This window comes from Convolutriloba macropyga, chromosome 4 (genome assembly GCF_964194025.1).
Source record: "Convolutriloba macropyga chromosome 4, txConMacr16.3, whole genome shotgun sequence".
Classification (NCBI taxonomy): domain Eukaryota; kingdom Metazoa; phylum Xenacoelomorpha; order Acoela; family Convolutidae; genus Convolutriloba; species Convolutriloba macropyga.
The window spans coordinates 40,589,647-40,608,266 of NC_134471.1; the positions used below are offsets into that span (position 1 = coordinate 40,589,647).

Consider the following 18,620-nt stretch of genomic DNA (forward strand, 5'->3'; position numbering starts at 1 on the left):
TTTTGACACCTTTCCTTGAAAAAATAATGTTATCGTTAACCTTTAATTAACGAGACCATGCAACAAACAGATTGTAAATTGAACAAAATTGCGAAGTTGAAATGTTTTATTTTTCATTTTGGAAAACAATTGTTTTCAAAGTCATAAAAGCCATTATCTATCTTCTAATATGAGAACGTTGGCTCATCTACTCTTCCAGCGAAAACTCAATCAATACGGGTCATTGTACAAGAAATTAAATACGACTAAAAAGACAAAGTAAAAACGACAGTTAAAGATATAATTAAAAAATTCAATTAAATTCTTTGAGAAAGTATTGTCGAAACGGTAAAGAACAACAATCTATATCTTTAAGGATTTTAATATTATCAATTGTGCGTATTTTGAATGCGAAAAACGTAATATATGAACTGACAATTATGTGATAATTTGACAAAATTAGAAAACTTGAAAAATGGGCAAATACCTAAAAATTTAAAAAAATTTGTGAAATCTAGTAGCATCAAAGCCAGAAGATCATAAATTAAGGCGTAAAACTACTATAAGGACTAATTTATTTCTTAATTTATTTTTATTCAACAGAAAGATGGAGCAGTCGTTGATTGCTGACACTAAGCTACAAGTTGACCAATGTAAGAGAAAAATGGGGGCAAGTTCAATAATCTTAAATTTTAAAAGTCAAAAGGACCATAAGCTTTCAAGCAATCAATTCGATAAATTGATTTCAAGCTAATTAGGAAGCCAATAGGACCTATCACTAGTGCGCTTTGATTTGAAATGTTCTGTTATTTCATTAATGATAAAAAGATCGAATTTTTTTTTTATAAAATACCGACTGATGACAATCCGAATTATTTTTGGATTGTAACGGTCCAAGATTGGTACAGAACTAGTCCTGCTAGTGTTGATTGTCCATTAGGAATATTTAATTTTTGGAATATCATTGATATAGATATTTTGTTTGTTAAAAAATCAAAAGTAAATGCTGCGTTTTTGATAATCAACGAAAAAAAGTTAGCAAAAAACGGCAAAGTTTTAATTACAGAGCACTCTCAACGGAATTTGAAGTGGAATTAGCCCCCTTTTTAGTCTACAAAAATTCTGTTAGTGGTGTTTGGGTGTGCACTTCCTGCAAATTTAATCAGAGTGGACTAAAGAAACTCATTTCGTGCTGTTTTTGATGAAAAAGTCTGAATTTTTGCGAAATTTTTAGCCAGAATTTGTGACAAAAAAAATCAATGAAAATAGTTGACAATATATTCTGTCTTTAAACGTAAAATTAACAACATTTTCATGAAAAATTTAATTAAATTTTATCAAAATTGGCGAAATTTTAGTCAAATATTCCGAAAAAAGGTGAATGAAATCAACGGAATTAACTCTATTTTCTCGAAAGTTTAAACCTCGATATCTCCCTGTCCAAAACGAAAATCAGAAAAGTCTTTTTAATTGCATATTCTACGCTGGACAAGCTTTCTAATGATACCAGTCTCAACTCTCTACGATATCGATCGGCCAAAATTGACTGAACAAAAAAAAACCCAGTTGAGTATATAGTTCCTCCCCCCTCAAGAGGGGTCGGAACAATGAAAGCACATTGTTATACTTGACTACACGAACAAAAATTGTTTCCTCGCAGCACTTCTGTTTTGTCTCTCTAGCGTAAATCAAAATTTTATCACTGGATCTTGTATTGCAATCGTGTGATATGATATTCTAGATATCAATTGGATTCAGAATTGTCTGTGCAACAAGTGTTTTGTTCAAAAGATGTTGATCGGATATGACCAGCTTACATCCGATCAGTAGCCTAATTTTGTTAAGTAGACTATAGACATAATCTGAATCGGAGAGATTCCATTTTCTACAGATTTTTGTCGACACTTCTTCTTTGAAATTTTTCCGTAAAACGCTGTAGTCAATTTTTGCTACTCAATTATCTGATCCACAGAGCACGTCTTTTGTTAAAGCATTTGATATTTTGTGTTGTCACGAAATTCTGCAATTGAGAGGGAGGCAATAACTCACTTACCGAAGGGACTGAAAAAAAGGGAAATACTTAAAATATTATAGGTGTGGCACTCAAGTAGATTAATACGCTTCACAAATAACGGCAAAAAATATGTTCAGGTAAATTTAGAAAGAAATTTTGATCAAATAATAAAATAGCGTGCTCGTAGTCACTGTGCCGTGCACAGTGACCCGGGTAATAAAAAAATCGTCAGCACAGTTTGGTTTCAAAAGCAGGCACGAGCTGTCCGCATCTATGAGGGGCAATGTTTGTGTATCGTTGTAAATAGCATCAACTGTTTATTTTTATGATTTATACTGTTCAGATCTATTACGTGTGGCTCATGGGTTTTACGTGGCTGATCTGCTGCTCTGTTTTGTACGCTTCACCCGCGTATTCTCTTTGAACACCTACTTGGGACCAAAACTGATCATGATTGGCGAGATGATGAAGGATCTTCTCTACTTCTTCGTTGTCGTATACGGTAAGCATTGTACTGTAGCAGATAGCTACCACTTGATAACAGAACAATGAGAGCTGTTCCCGTACACGCCTTTCATCAAGCAGGCGAGGTCTTTTTTTATCATGCACCAGCATAACTGACAATGGAAATGTTTTCACAACTTCCCTCACCAGTGACTCTAAATAGTTGGTACTATTTTCGTCTTTCCTTCCCCCATCTTAGTGGTCCGTTAACACATAACTCCACCCATAACTAGCGCCGTAAGTATACAACGATGAGATGCTATAATTTCGTGGTTCTTGGGGGGCATATAAATTTAACGCACCCCGACGCACGTGCTATTTTTTTACAGAGTACCGTGCCATATAACATCACAGAATTCATGTGGAATGCGCGGGGGACAGAATAGATCTCATTTTTTTCATCAGAAGTTATTGCCATCTTCGTATAGTTTGTAACATCATTTTCGATAGTCTGGGTGTCATGATCTTTTCTGAGTTGAACGGGTTTCAAAGATTCGCATTTATTTGAATCCTTTATCATTTTTAAAATATATTATGCCGCTTTTTGGATCAACTCAAACTTTTCAATATTGTTTGAGTTTAATGTAATTGCCTCGAATAATAATGAATTTCTGTACAATGTAATTTCTTTACACAAACTATTTTTACCAATATTTTTCAAATATCCTGCATGAAAATCCTGCATGAAAAATTTCCATCTTCATGCAAGTAAAAGAGCTGCTGAGTTAATTGAAAACAATTTTTTTGTTCAGGTTTTAAGTTAGGCAATGAAAATAATTTTGCGGTTAATTGCCTGAAACGTAAGCAGGTCAGCAGTTTCGAGAAAAAAATTCCTCGCAGGTAATTTTTACCTGCATATCATCAGTTGCACACTATGCAATAAATTGTACCTTTGTGTCGTCTTCTGAATTTCTAACTAGGCTCAACAGTGAGGGGACTCTGTCGCCCACAAGATCGATCAAATAATATAAACCAAAGGTTCTGAATTGGTGAAGCAAGCGTTACTTCGTTACTCTGCCCAGAAGATTGATCAAATAATACAAACCAAAAGTTTTGAATTGGTGAAGCAAGCGTTACTTCGTTACTCTGCAATTTCCCCTCTTCCACACTTGTATGCTGTTGCCAATTAGATTGCCTTGAAATAAGTTAATTCACAATTGAGCTCGTTATATCAGTTCTAGTTATATGGATAACAAAGGTAAAAGAATTACTTGCACATCAATTGAAAAGACAAATTCAAGACCATTTATAATAGTAATTAAAATAATATTACCAATATCCGTGGTTCACTTTCCCAGAATGAACTAAACCAAAAACGCTCACAGTATCCCAACTGGTCTTGCGATTACAATTCATTTAAAGTTTAGTCGCACTAAACCAACTACTTTCTCTCGCTTGTTCGAAACCAAACTTCTGAAGTTCTCCCAAAATCTCCAAAGTCTGCTTCTCTCTCTCTCTAAAACTTCTGTGTCACTTCAATTTATACTCCACCAATACGCTCTTATCTTAAGCAAACAAACCTCAATCTCTTAAGTAAACATTGCAACTTTAACTTTAAACCCATTACACTCTGTAGGAGGGCTTTGTTTGCTATGCAAACTACTCAATATCAAACTATGGTCTGTTATTCAACTGCTAGCAACCATTGTTCAACTTTCTCCTTATCTTAAGTAAACGACCTTTGGACTGTTATGTGAACAAATCCACTCCACTTTATCTCATATATGCACTTGACTTGTCAATCAGTGTTTGCTTAGTAAACATTGAACGTTGCTCTGAAAAGTACTTATTCCTTTATTTCCGCTATCAAATTAACTAGCTGCAATCAATACCTGTCAAAAATCATGTGATGAATCAATAACCAAACTCAACCCTAAACCAAAGACCAATTGTAATTTCCAATTTTCAAACTATTTCATGCAATTTCCCAGTTAAAAACCGCCGAAAAGTCTAATTTCCCTAAAAGCTCAAAAGTGTGACCTGTGGAGGTCACTAAGGGGTCAATAGCCAAAGATGAAGGGTCAATTTGGTAAAAATAATTATTGGCGCGGAAAGTCCTACCATAGTTACACCTACTCACCAATTTTTATGACCTAATATTTAATAGAACACGAGCAATGACCGCGCACACTTTTCATCGACCTCCCGGATGACCCCAAATTTCCATACCCACTAACTTGCGAAGCAGTGTTCAAAACGTCTTCGGGTAAAATTTTCTAGAAAATATAGGGTGCCACCAACATGCCTGCCAAGTTTCGTGACCTACCAGTTAGCCGTTGCGGGTCGTTTGCAATTTGAAATTTTTCAAAGAGTCGTGGGTGCCGAAACCCGAAAAATCCGAGTTCGTCAAAATTGACCGGGGTGGGTATTTCTTGTCACTTATTGTCTTAGATTATCATATTATTACCATTTCAAAATGATTCGGCCACTCAAAAATGCCAGTTTCCAGTTTTCGGCACTCGGGTCAACCCGAAGCACCAACTTCCTGCCGAACCCGGAAGTTAAAAATAGCACCATTAGAAAGCCCCTTTAAAAAGTTACACTAACGCTCCAAAAATCATAAGGCTACTACCAATACCCCACGAGCAATTTAAATTTTACGTCCCGCAGCACTGGCGTGCGTTAGTTCCGTGCGGGTTGGTATGGGGTCAAATCCGACTTCAAAATTGGATTCCTTGTACCCAAATTAGTCTATTTCCCAATTTTCAGGTCAATCCGACTTCAACTTGTAGAGAAATTACTATTTCAATTTAAGTGCTAACTGTTTTCCGGTAAAAACAGCCTATTTACCGCAGAATACCCAAAAGTGATCCTAACTCCTTTTTCATGATCATATCATACAGTACTCTGGACTTGATACCCGTTGCAACCCTTCAACCCTTAACTAGCTTTATATCATACTCAAACATTCTTTTTTCCATTCAAAATATCGAAAACTTTCAAATCACGCCACTTCCGGTACTAATAACCCGGTGTTGGGTAGTCCGATTGGCCCAAAAGGTATATCAGCCTGAGAGGATCATTTGGTAAACCTGACATTAAAATTTCATAAGCGTCCGCTTAATATAACTCCCACATTTGCAGGGCACCAAGTTCTGCTACCGCCCTTATCTTTGTCACTTCAAAATAGCACATTTGTTTACTTCAAATTGAATTTCCAATTCTGTTCAAAGAATCTAGTTCACTTCAAATCTTCGCTGTCTAATTTACCTAAATCACTCACTTCGACTTTGGCCTGATGCACAAATACAACTTTGCTAATTCAACTAAATATATCGACAGCTCAATATGCTTTTGTTCATTAATTTGTTTTTTTTTAAAAGATATATCACTCAAATCACTTCTCTGGCGCCTTCGAAACAATAACCCTTTAAGAAGGAAAGTTTATTTCGAACACCTAATTAACTTGTCTAATTTGACCTAAATTATATATCTTACTCTCCCTCTCCCATGTCGTTTTACAAAAATTAAGGACTACTACACTTTGCATTATTTTCAGTATGTGGTTTGGAAAGATTCTAAGCTGTTTTTATCAAGGAGTCGCGAAAAAGTAGCACCGAATTTGTAGTTGATGTCTTGACGAGTTGAAAAATAGATTTTTGTTAATTTTTACTATTGACGTTCTAGCGTGTGAGTTTTGTCCACTTGCATAACCTCTAAATGCTAGATCGCGATAGGAGCATCACCTTAAGATTAATTCCGTTTAGTGTATCTAATTGCGTATGGTATATCAATACACTCGTTGGTCTACCCGGACGTTACTAAACCCGTGTTTGCACTACTCTGGAGCATATTCTTTGGACCCTTCTTTGAGATGCTGGGTAGCCCTGACTTTGAGGGCATTGGGGCCATCCATGCTGGCGAGTGTGACGAGAGATCTGAGGCTGGGTGGCCGTATGTGGATTGCCCAACTACTGAGAGATGGGTAACTTACTACGCGATTGCCCTCAAGTTGCTCTTCATGTTGTTCACGCATGTTCTGCTTGTGAACCTTCTGATTGCTCTCTTCAATAACAGTTACCAAAAAGTGAATGAGAGCTCCAAGCAATACTGGAGAAACCAGTTGTATGGTGTGAAGAAAGAGTTCATCAACAAGTATGTATCTTCTTCCGCTCCATAGATTTCGTATCATCATTCATAGCAATCGTGATTAATATTTTTATAAAGCTGCCAAGCTGTAAGCTGACCAAAATTAGATTGTGTCACACTCTTGGTATTTAAATAAGAATACCATTAAGAATACCAACAAATAAGAAAAAGGGCAGCTGAAAAACAGGCTACTGTAGGCCTAATGCTGTTCCGCTGCGGTTACGCAGAAACCACAATTATTAATTTTTATTATTATTTGTTTTTACTTGGACGCATGACGATTTTTTGTTTTACATTTTTCATGTCGCAAAGATTTTGTTGAGGTTTTCTTAGCCTTTTTTTCAACTGCTTTGATGTGCGTGTTGACATTTGTAACTCTCATCAACAGTAAGATTATAATCCCATTTCGTGATTAGTTTTATCTATGACTTCTCTTTGAGGACTTACCTCTCTATGACTTACCTCTTTCTCTTTCTCAAGTGAAAAATGACTTTTAACATTTAAATTAAGTTAATTGAAGGTTACTCTCAACCTGTTCAAAGTCACTAAAAATCTTTTATAATGAAGGATGTAATTAACAAGCAGTGCAATCAAAATAAAGTAGGCAACTTTTTTGAAAAATAAAAAGAATTGAATTTTCAAATAACGTTTCATGGGTTCAATTGCCAATAGATAGATCTCTAGCAATTTCTAGCTACATTTTACGACAAGTAAGACTATTTCTGATTTATATTCGGCAGTTACATTCCGCCGCCAATGTTAGCAAGTACTTAAACCAGTATTTACGGTCATATGTCAAGATTTGCGGTTCCATCTTCAACGGTCAGGACACAAACATTGCTAGCCCCACCGGGGCTGACCACCATAACCCTTAGGTACCATATCAAAGTCATGTATGGTACGTATTGTGTCTTAGATACCATATCACAGACCATGCAAAAATAAAACAGGTCTCAAATGACGTATATGTGATATAATTTGATTTTCTTTTGAATAAATGTACTTTTTTAGTGGTGACTTAGATTCCATATCTCAGAAAAGACTATAAACATAAAAATTGTGCATCCACTTTTCTGTAGTTAAAGGAATAGGAACGAGTTTGTCGTGTTGTAATTTAGTTAAAAGAAGAATTATCTGGATAGAGAAAAAAACAAAGAAAAGTTTGAAAAGAAGGTTTAGAAAAAAAGATTGATGGTGTCTTAAATTCAATGTCCAAGACCAAAGAAATCTATGGCCCATAAAAGACTATAACCATAAAAGTTCTTACGAGATTCTTAAGTTCTAGATTCTAAGTTAAAAGTTCTTAGATACCATATCCAAGATCATACAACTTAGCATTTGTGATAATGGAGTGAAAAGCATTCAATTGTTTGCAGTTTTCAAATTTTCTTCTGAATTTGTGAAGCCATTTCCACGATCAAATATGATGTCTTAGATGACATATCCACGACCATAAATTATTCGATCTCTGAGAAAATCATCAACAACGTGCTGCTCTGCTGAGACTAATTTTCATATGTAAAATCTTGAAAAGCATGCCCAAGATCATATATAGCTTCTGCCCGGGCAGTGTTTTGGGTCTGTTTTGACGTTTATGGTGTTACAAGTTTTCAAATCTTGTTGACTCTTTTAAATATCTCCTTATAATATTTAGATTATACATGATAAAAATGTGCGTGATGATAATTTCCAAGTTAAGATTAATTCTCATTAAAAGTTTGACGTCGCCAATTCAGACATCTTGTCCTTCTACAAGCTATAGCAATTGCACCGTTTTCTGGTGTTCTAGTGTTGTAGCATTTTCTAGTGTTATAGCTGAATCCATAGAAGAACTGGTCTTTGACCGCCAAAAACTTTTTAAGTTAATTACAAGATTTTATTGAGTTTATTTCGATATTCCACAGCTAAATTCGCAGACTTAAAATATAGAAGAAATCTTTTTCTACAAAGTAACGAAGAACAATTGCCAAATGCACGTCAGCGAAATTATAAATTTAGAACTGAATCTTTGCATTTTATGTCCAATTCTACCTAAATACACTTTTGCAGCTATGTCGACAATATGTCAGCTGTGTTTACTTTGCCTTAGAACCCAATCAAAAGTCATCTGAAACTTGTCGTAGAATGCTATATGGTTGATTAATAGCCTCCGCCAGCCTCTCAACGGCAATTATTTAGGCGCTCTCTTTTTTAAAATTCAGATAATTTGAAATATAATGGGTTGTTGTCTTTTTTTAAAGGTTTGGTTGAAGCGATGATTTTGATTGTTAAGTAAATTAAAATTTTTCAGATTGTAGATCAGGACTTATCCTGTTATATTTTTTTACAATTCAAAGAATTGTATTGGGGTGCTGTCTGTTTTTAAAGATCTGTTCTCACATTTTCATGGTTTTTGAAGTCAAATTAGAGAAGTGATTTTGGTAACGCCGAAACAGGAAGTGGAGCGAAAAAGCGAGTGGTTTTGCGGCGTGAATTTTTTTCGCTCTAAATTTAAAGTAGAGTGAGAAAACGGTGTTTGAACAAAAATTCGCTTTCTCGCTAGTGGTTTTTTGTCCATTCTCAAGTGCGAGAAAACAAATTCCACGTTCTGATAAAAAGTTACTGCATGATTTTTAGTTCCATTGGATTTGTTCTCAACAATTTAACCTTCCGACTTTTAGAAGTTTTTTTAAAACATTTGTTTTTTATTTAGCTTTTTCTTGCCTCAGTAGCCAGGTAGCCTCATCCAGGGTTTGATAGTACGGTATTCAATAGTTGCCAGGGGCAATTGAATGGCTTTCAACATTTTGATGGAACGAATTTCTGTTTTTTGAAGTTTGAAATTTTTCTAAAAAGTTTTGCCTATCGTTCTATGAGCCAATGAGTTTTCAAAGCTTGGAATTAGGTTACTTCATAGCCTCTAGAGACACAGAAATGATTCGGAAGATATTCATATCACAATTTTTAGCAGCATTTCTTTATAATTTGCAATTGATTTCTTTTTTTTCTAATTTTTTCAGTTCTTTTTCGAGTTAAGCGATCTTCAAGGGCCAATTATCATTTTGCTGGTCATGCATATATAATACTGGACTGATTTCAGAAACAAAAATTGGTTTTGAGCATATTTTTGAGATAGGTATTTTTAAAGAGAAAAAAACATGCCTTATGTTTAAAATCTTCAAGAGTTTTAGCAATGAATTTTTTTATTTAGTTTTGATTCTTTTATTTTCTCAATTTTTTGAGATGATTTTTTTGTTTTATGGCTGGCATTGTTCAATTGATCTGCTGGTCAGGTAGAGTACGTCTGAGTCTTTCATTCAATTCTTGGAATTGTATTTCAGAACTTTTCCTGCTATTTTTTTTAATTCGTCGAACTTTTTTTTTCGCGGCGTAAAAATTTTTCGCTCTAGATTTAAAGTAGTGTGAGAAAACGGTGATTGAACATAAATTTGCTTTTTCGCTGTTGGTTTTTCTGTTCACATGCGGCAAGTTCACTTTCGTTTTTACTTTTTTTTTGGATTGTTTTGATCGGATTTTTTAAATGGTTTTTCAAATCCACTCATTGTTCATTTTAGGCCTAGTTTTTTGTTTGAATCAAATTTCCCTTTCTCGCTAGTGGTTTTTTGTTCATGTGCGGCCTTTTAACTTCAATTTTGTTCTTTTTTATCTGATTTTTTTGGAAATCATTTTTCCATTTCACTCATAGTTCGTTATAGGTCTAGTCTTTTGTTTAGTCAATGAAAATTCTTTGAAATGTACGCCAGGACTTGTCCTGCTATGTTTTTCAACTCGCTTTACCTTTTGATCACGTTTTTCGTTTTACATAACTCACAATTTTCTGGATAGACTTCTGACTTACCTCATTCACTGTTTCAACTGGATTGATTTTAAATTCTTTCACTAATTGAATTACGACAATGAATTGACAACGGTCAAAGTCAAAAGAGCAAAATCAAAAGAAACAGAGTAAACATATAAAGTCCGGTCATTAAGTCATAGTGCATTACGTTACCAAAGTTAATTAAAGCGATTGCTAGCTGCATTAGTATAATGCTCAATAGCGTTCATTTTAGAAGCTGAATTAAGTGTATTTTGTTTCTGTTTCAATCCTAATCTTCTGCGTTAATCGGGTCAGCGTCGGCTGTTTTTTAGGCTGCTTCGCAACAAACTGTGACTGAACACTTTTTGTTTATATATAATTTTTGGCACAAAAAAAACTGCTTTTTCGCCAAAAAAGAGAAATTGAACAGTGCTTTTTTTGTCTTAAGTCTTGCTTATTTCCGAAATGAAGCGATGTGATTTGCAACTGAAATAACTTTTTCAACTTCTCTGCTTTCGTTTTCTTTGTCTGTACGCAAGCAAAGTTGACTTTTTTGAGAAAAGCTGAAAGAAAATTCAGAACACTTAATTTTAAACTGAGCAAACAGAATTTTAGGTTCACTTTTTTTCGCTCAAAAATTTGTTGTCAAAAACTTGGTCAAAAGTTCAGAGATTAACTCCCGAATAAAATAAAAACTGTCTTGGAAACAGTGTCAATTGAAATAAAAGTGACTCATGAAAATCAACTAGACTTTAATGAAAACCTAATGTTACAGATGGGGGTCTTACAAAAAACTCGTCTGTTAAAATTTCGAAATGCGTTTCTAATTTAACTATATTGTTAAAATTTCAAAAATGTCAGAATTCCTCTTAGCGAGCCGAAATATTGGGATATTTGCGAGCCGAAATATGTCAGAATCCCTATCCTTTCTCTTTTCTTTTTCGATTCTTTCATACAAATGAATTTTTGAAAGATGTTCCTTTAAGTTCATGGCTCGTTGTAATGGAAATTTGTCTCTGGATGCTGCCTTCTCAAATGAAAGCTTATTTTTATCATCCGATTTCGTTAGGTTACAGAGATTTTGAAAGTAAACATTCAAAGAAATGCTGCTCTCGATATCGAGTTTAACAAAGTGAATTATTTCTCCTAAAATCTCGCATTCTAATTTCGTCACCAAACTAACGTTTCTAGTTTTTTTTACCTGCATTTGTCATCCCTTTTTTTCAACATTTCATCACATTTCATCAGAGTTTCATCCCATTTCATCAGAGTTTTTAGTTAACCTTTATGACTAAATCCTTCGCCATTCTTGAATAACTCATTTAAATAATAGACTGCTGTTGAAATTTGGTATGAGGAAACCACTTCTAGATAAAGATTATCTGCGAGCGTATATTGAGAGTTCAACAAAAGTGAAAATGTGATTTTTGATCACATTTGTGCACCAAAAAATACTTTTAGCCAAACAAAACTGGCATAACAAACACAAATAATCGTTTTTTGTGTAAAAAGCGGGGTGTCAGTGTATTTTTTTTGCCTGTTTCAAGGTCAATGGAGGTCAAGAAGGCCAATCGTGGGTTTTTTGGGTATTATAAGCACATTTCTTTTTTTTTATTTTGCCAAGCACACAATTCGATAAATCTTTTGATGATAGCTATCGTACAAAACAGACACCTAGATCAAATTTGTGTTCTTTGAGGATTATTTTTGCTCATATCATTTGATTTGTGCTAAGTTGAAAAGCAAATGCATTCAATTCAAAATTTTATACGAAATCTCATTCTCGTTTTTTTTCTGCTGACACAGAAAAGATGGTTGTTTATTTTTACTGTTTAGCATATTGCTCCGAACTTTTTTTCATGGAAAAAGCCAAAGTTTAAAATCCAGATATAGTACTGTATTATTTTTTTAAGCTGTAGGTTGATTTTATATTGTATTTTGCTTAATAGCCGCCAACCGTCTCTCAACGACCAATATTTAAGCGCTCTCTTTTTTTCAATTCAATGAATTGAGAGTGTTTTTTGGTGCTCTGTCATTTTAATAGCTTAAAAACGATAGCTGCAGCTATTATTGGCTTCCTCTTGGTATATTTATTTCGAAGTCGAGATTTCTTTACAACTACATTACGTCACGATTACTTCAAAATTTCAAATCTGCTATTTGTTCAGTCCGTCAATTTTGTTTGAATTGCGTGCGTGACGTCTTTTTTCAACTTCCGTGGTGCGATTTTTTAGTTCACCGCAATTTTGCAGTCTAAAAATAGCGTGCATAATTTCAAAATGACTATTCTTTACCTTAATTCAATGGAAAAAATGTCAACTTTCACCTGTGTGACTTTAATTGAACGTTATTCGAGAGTAGCCCGTAGACAATGTAAAAAATTATTACAGTTTTTCAATCGAAGTATAACATATCAGCAATTAAAAGAAGAAGATTATTTTTCGGTCTGTTTTTCTAAAATCCTTTCAAGACGGCAGATCTACAAACAAATCGTGGCTATTTTCTGGCAATCTGTCAGCTATGATTATTTTTTATTACAAAATTTTTCGTCTTTTTAGTTTTTCAACTTTTAGGGAATTGATGCTTTGATCTTGGTGTATTGAATAGATTTTAACAACGCAAAAATAGTATTGTAGATATAAATTTTAAGAGTTTCGCCAAATTTGTATTCATTTCGCAATTCTTTTTTCAAGTTTTCAACTAGTTTAAGTTGTCCTTCTATTTGTCTATTATATCTAAAATCAGGTTTCTACCCACCTTGAAGTGTGCTTCTCTGTAAATTTTGCATCAAAGAACTTGTTTTGAACTCTTCAGTATGAAAAAACAGACTATCAAGGATTCCTGCATTCTTGTCAATTTTTTTAAAAGGTTTTCTATCTTTTTTGATTGAAGTGGGCATTTAATATTTTCTTGAGCATGCAGCTGGGTTCGAACTTAAATTATATTTTACAATTTTGTAGACATAAACAGCCAGATTTCTCTGCAAATCTTTTTCCTAAGTTCAGACATTTTTGTCGTTCGACTGCGTCTGCTAGTCTCCTATATAAGATTCATCTTCTTATCTGTGCATAAAACAAGAATTATTTAGCTTAGGTACCTGTCTACCTTCTCGTGCGTTGCCTAGTTTTCATCTGTTTGGCTCGTAGTGCTGAACTATGTGACTTGAACACTTCAATCTGGACACTTATTGTAATGAAATTAATGTTTCTAAATAAGATCAGTTTATTCGATAAAAATTGGCGAGCAAAATTTTTTAATCATTTTTTGGAAGGCTTCAAACAATTGGAAGCCTTGGTATTCAACACGCTGATACCAAAAAATGTACAATTTAGATGCCAATAGTTTTCTTTCTCACTTAATTAGCTTTTTTCCCTTTGGCTTGAAGTGTTCGATTGATTTCTTAATCAGGTTAGTGATTTTATGTTTTTGTTTCAACTCTTTGGGGCGTCTTTCAGTACTTGTTCTGCTATGTTTGTTAATTCGTTTTACCTTTTGATCACGGTTTTCTGTTTACGTAATTCACGAATCTCACCGTTGACTTCGGATTTACCTCACTCACTGTTTGAACTGAATGGGATTTCGAATTCTCAAAACAAATTTAAGCAGTAAGTGAATACGTTCAGGGTCAAAAAAGCAAAATAGAAAGAAACGAGATAAACCATTAACACCCGGGCATTAAGTGTCAGTGCATTAGGTTATCAGGGTTATCGTCATTAGAGCGTTGGTAGCTGGAATTAGTATTCAGCTTAATAGCTCTTAGTTTAGAAGTCAAATCATGTATTGTTGTCTGACTGAAACTGAACATAAAACCAACAAAGCAAATTAGAATACTTTATTTTACACTTCAAAAAAATTGTCAACTTCTATCTTCTGGTTTTTCTTTTACTGTTTCAATCCCGATATGCGCCAAGGGGGTCAACAGTGGCTCTTTTCCCGCAATTTGCAGGCTATGTTTTTCTTTTTTCTCAGGCCTTTCTTCTTCCCACCCTTCACTCTTCTCTCTCTTCTTTTGGTGCCGTGTCAATGCCTGTGCAACGCAATCAAACAGAAACGAGGTGAGCGGCGTTCGGGACCAGCAGGAGATGAGCGGGAGAAGCTTCGCAAATGGGAAAATTTTTGGTGAGTTGACAGTCACACGACACCTAGGTACTCTTATATAAATCAAGACCAATGTAGCCCTCTTCAACCATGTGCACTCTGAGCGTCTGATAGTAGGAATATTGATCTGCGTGGCCGGGCTGCCAGGAACTATCCCGGATTGAATTTTTCCGCCCATTTTTCCCGCTGCGATGGGCGGAGTTTTGAGCGACTCCCCCCGCGACCTAAGAATTGGGCTTACAGAGGTTGTGGTTTCAAAACGGCCAGTCTCCGATTTTGGGGTGCTAAAACTATGTAAGATTAGGGATTCTAAGGGGGGTAGAACGATGTAAGATTGGGGGGGGGGGGTAACTTGTTGAGAGGGAGTAAAATAGTGTAAGAGGTAAGAGTGGGGCTGCCAAGGGGGTATAGTGATGTAAGTGTGAGCGATTTTTTAAGGAAAATACATATCAAAACTCTTAGATATTTTTGGCCTGCAATGGGCTGCCAAGGGGGGTAAAATGATGTGAGTGAGGGTGTAAAAGATAAATTAACCCCACTTTTTTCTTGCATCTTTTTGGTCTCTCAAGGACGGTAAAAAGATGTGAGTCCGGGGGTTTCTCCCTAAACTTACATCATTTCACCCTAATCTTACATTGTTTCAGCACCCGATAATCGAAGACTGACACAAACAATGTTTGTTCTATTCTTGGCTATATAAATATTTTGTTAGAATTACCCCCTCTCAACAAAAACACCTCAATCTATTTTATCATTTTATCCCCCTTGGCAGCCTAATTCTTATAAATTTTTACCCCTCCGAGCAAATGACCCCTTACTTTTACCTCTACATCGTTTTACCCCCCTTGTAAGCCCAACTCCTATGTCGCAGGGGGGGGGGCGTCCCTCAAAATTCCTCCCATCGCAGCCCATTGCGGCCCACACTTACATCTCAATTTTGATCATTTGTGTTAGTCCTCAAAATTCCTCCCATTGCAGCCCACACCCACATTGCAACTTTTGTCAGGCAAAATTCCTCAAAAGTCCTCCCATTGCAGCCCATTGCAGCCAACCTTTACATGGAAATTTTGAACAGGGTAGGCAGTACTTCAAAATTTGTCGCATTGCAGCCCACTGCACCCCACTTCTACATCGGTATTTTGATTAGTTGTGTAATTCCTCAAAATTCTTCCCATTGCAGTCCATTGCCGCCCACTTTTAAATCGCATTTTAAACCAGGAGGTAATTCCTCAAATTGTCCTTCCATTGCATGTCATTGCAGTCCACTCCTACTTTGCAGTTTTGATCAGGGGTAATTCCTCTACATTCTTCCTACTGCAGCCCGTTGCAGCCCACTCTTACATCGCTATTTTGGTTAGGGATGTTTTCCCTCAAAATTTTTCCAACTGTTGCACACTATTACAACGCATTTTTTTGCCAGGAGGTAATTTCTTGAAAGTCGTCCCACAGCAGCTCACTCTTGCGTCGCAATTTTTGCCCGGGGGAGGGTAGTTCAACAAAATTCCTCCCATTGCAGCCCCACTCTTACAATATTTTGCACCCCCACAGACCAAATTACCCCTCACTCTTACATCAAATAACCCCCATAGACAATTTATCCCCTCAATCTTTCAACAAAATGGGAGAAATTTAGGGAGGACAATTGACCCGGGTAAACAGCTGAAAATGTTTTCTATTGTATTCCTCGGCTCAAGGTACCTATGACCAGTTTTTTCTATGTGAAGAATTAGTCTTCACGAACTGTGATTCATGATTACAGCTAGTCTGATCCGTGGTTTTTTTCACCTGACCCATGAACAAAAAATTGACGTAAACCGTTAAATGTATTTGGTTTCTCTGATTTATTTTCCTTGATTTCGTAATTAAAGCCAACATATACCCATGACTTGTACTTGAGTCTTTTTTGTTAACCCGAGCTCCCAACGACTATGCCACCGGTAAGAGAAGAGATCATATTGTTGTGAAATGGTCTGATCAGAGAACATTTGGAGCGCAAAAGACTGAGCCTTCTGAAACGTGCCTTATGAGAAAAAAAGGGAGCCTGTTGGCAAAAGCGAGATGAAGAAATTTAATCAAGTCCGAGCTCCGTAGGGCCAAGTTTATTAAGTAAACAAACGTGGTCACGACTATTTAAATAGCAGATTTAGTATAGTTCGACAAGCGAATATTAATTCTAATTTCTACCAAAACCAGCGTTTTTTATTCAAGCTTGTCAAAGTATTTGGTACCTTTTATTAGAAAGTGAATATCCCACATTAAACGAAACTGACTCAACCGCAAACAGCCTTCTTCATCACCTTATCAGTTTTGCAACGTATGAACGACTTGATAATTTCATAACCTGTTTGAAAAAGATTCTATGCGAAGCTTTAAACGACAAATAATGCCTTAACAACAAATAATGTCCATTATTACGTGAAGTAGCATTGTTTTTGTGCTGCTTTCAGGGCAATACTTTTAAATTTATAAGCGTAAAAGATTGTCCGCAGCAATGTTCACTGTAGCAAGGGCTGAACGCAGCAAAAAATAAAACCTAAGAAAATTGACACACTATCTCAAATATTTATGTGTATTATATTAAACATTAGGGAACTTTGTTTCCAACTAAGCAAACTTTTGACTTCATTTAGCTCTACCTTTTGTTAAGAGACATTTTAGGATCGCTGCGTAGTGTATAAAATCCGCACGTTTATTTTAAGTCTGGATGTATATATATATATATATATATATATATATATATATATATATATATATATGTATATATATATATATATATATATATATATATATATATATTCCGACGTGAAACTTGCCTAAGAGAACAAAAAGAGGGTGTGTTGGCAAGGGAAGGGCCAGATAAAGAAAATTATTCAAGACCGAGCTAGATAAGTCCAGGCTCATTTAGTAGAAAAAACGTGTTCAGGAATATTTAAATTCGATTATATCGACAAGCGAAATTTAACTCTAATTTTTACCAAAATCAGAATAATTTATTCAAGCTTGTCAAAGCTTTTGTTACCTATTAATAGGAAGTCATTATCACATATTGAGTGAAACTGAATCAAACGCAAACAACCTTCTCTCTCACCTGATCAGTTTTGCAACGTATGGACAACTTGAGAAATTCAAAACCTGTTTGAAAAAGATTCTATGCGAAGCTTTCAACGACAAATAATGCCTTAACAACAAATAATGTCCATTATTACGTGAAGTAGCATTGTTTTTGCTGCTTTCAGGGCAATACTTTTAAATTTTTAAGCGTAAAAGATTGTCCGCAGCAATGTTCACTGTAGCAAGGGCTGAACGCAGCAAAAAATAAAACCTAAGAAAATTGACACACTATCTCATATATTTATGTGTATTATATTAAACATTAGGGAACTTTGTTTCCAACTAAGCAAACTTTTGACTTCATTTAGCTCTACCTTTTGTTAAGAGACATTTTAGGATCGCTGCGTAGTGTATAAAATCCGCACGTTTATTTTAAGTCTGGATGTATATATATATATATATATATATATATATATATTCCGACGTGAAACTTGCCTAAGAGAACAAAAAGAGGGTGTGTTGGCAAGGGAAGGGCCAGATAAAGAAAATTATTCAAGACCGAGCTAGATAAGTCCAGGCTCATTTAGTAGAAAAAACGTGTTCAGGAATATTTAAACTCGATTATATCGACAAGCGAAATTTAACTCTAATTTTTACCAAAATCAGAATAATTTATTCAAGCTTGTCAAAGCTTTTGTTACCTATTAATAGGAAGTCATTATCACATATTGAGTGAAACTGAATCAAACGCAAACAACCTTCTCTCTCACCTGATCAGTTTTGCAACGTATGGACAACTTGAGAAATTCAAAACCTGTTTGAAAAAGATTCTATGCGAAGCTTTCAACGACAAATAATGCCTTAACAACAAATAATGTCCATTATTACGTGAAGTAGCATTGTTTTTGCTGCTTTCAGGGCAATACTTTTAAATTTTTAAGCGTAAAAGATTGTCCGCAGCAATGTTCACTGTAGCAAGGGCTGAACGCAGCAAAAAATAAAACCTAAGAAAATTGACACACTATCTCATATATTTATGTGTATTATATTAAACATTAGGGAACTTTGTTTCCAACTAAGCAAACT

At 35.2% G+C, this 18,620-nt stretch overlaps 1 protein-coding gene across 1 annotated transcript in view; it reads left to right on the forward strand.

Moving 5' to 3' along the window:
• The window catches only part of LOC142338073 (transient receptor potential cation channel subfamily M member 8-like), a 69,960-nt gene that overhangs the window by 29,805 nt on the left and 21,535 nt on the right, over positions 1–18,620 (forward strand). Inside the window, exons 9-12 of the mRNA XM_075387705.1 lie at positions 583–632; positions 2,337–2,495; positions 6,205–6,592; positions 14,355–14,504. Coding sequence (XP_075243820.1) covers positions 583–632; positions 2,337–2,495; positions 6,205–6,592; positions 14,355–14,504 — 747 coding nt within the window. The remainder of the gene's footprint in view (positions 1–582; positions 633–2,336; positions 2,496–6,204; positions 6,593–14,354; positions 14,505–18,620) is intronic.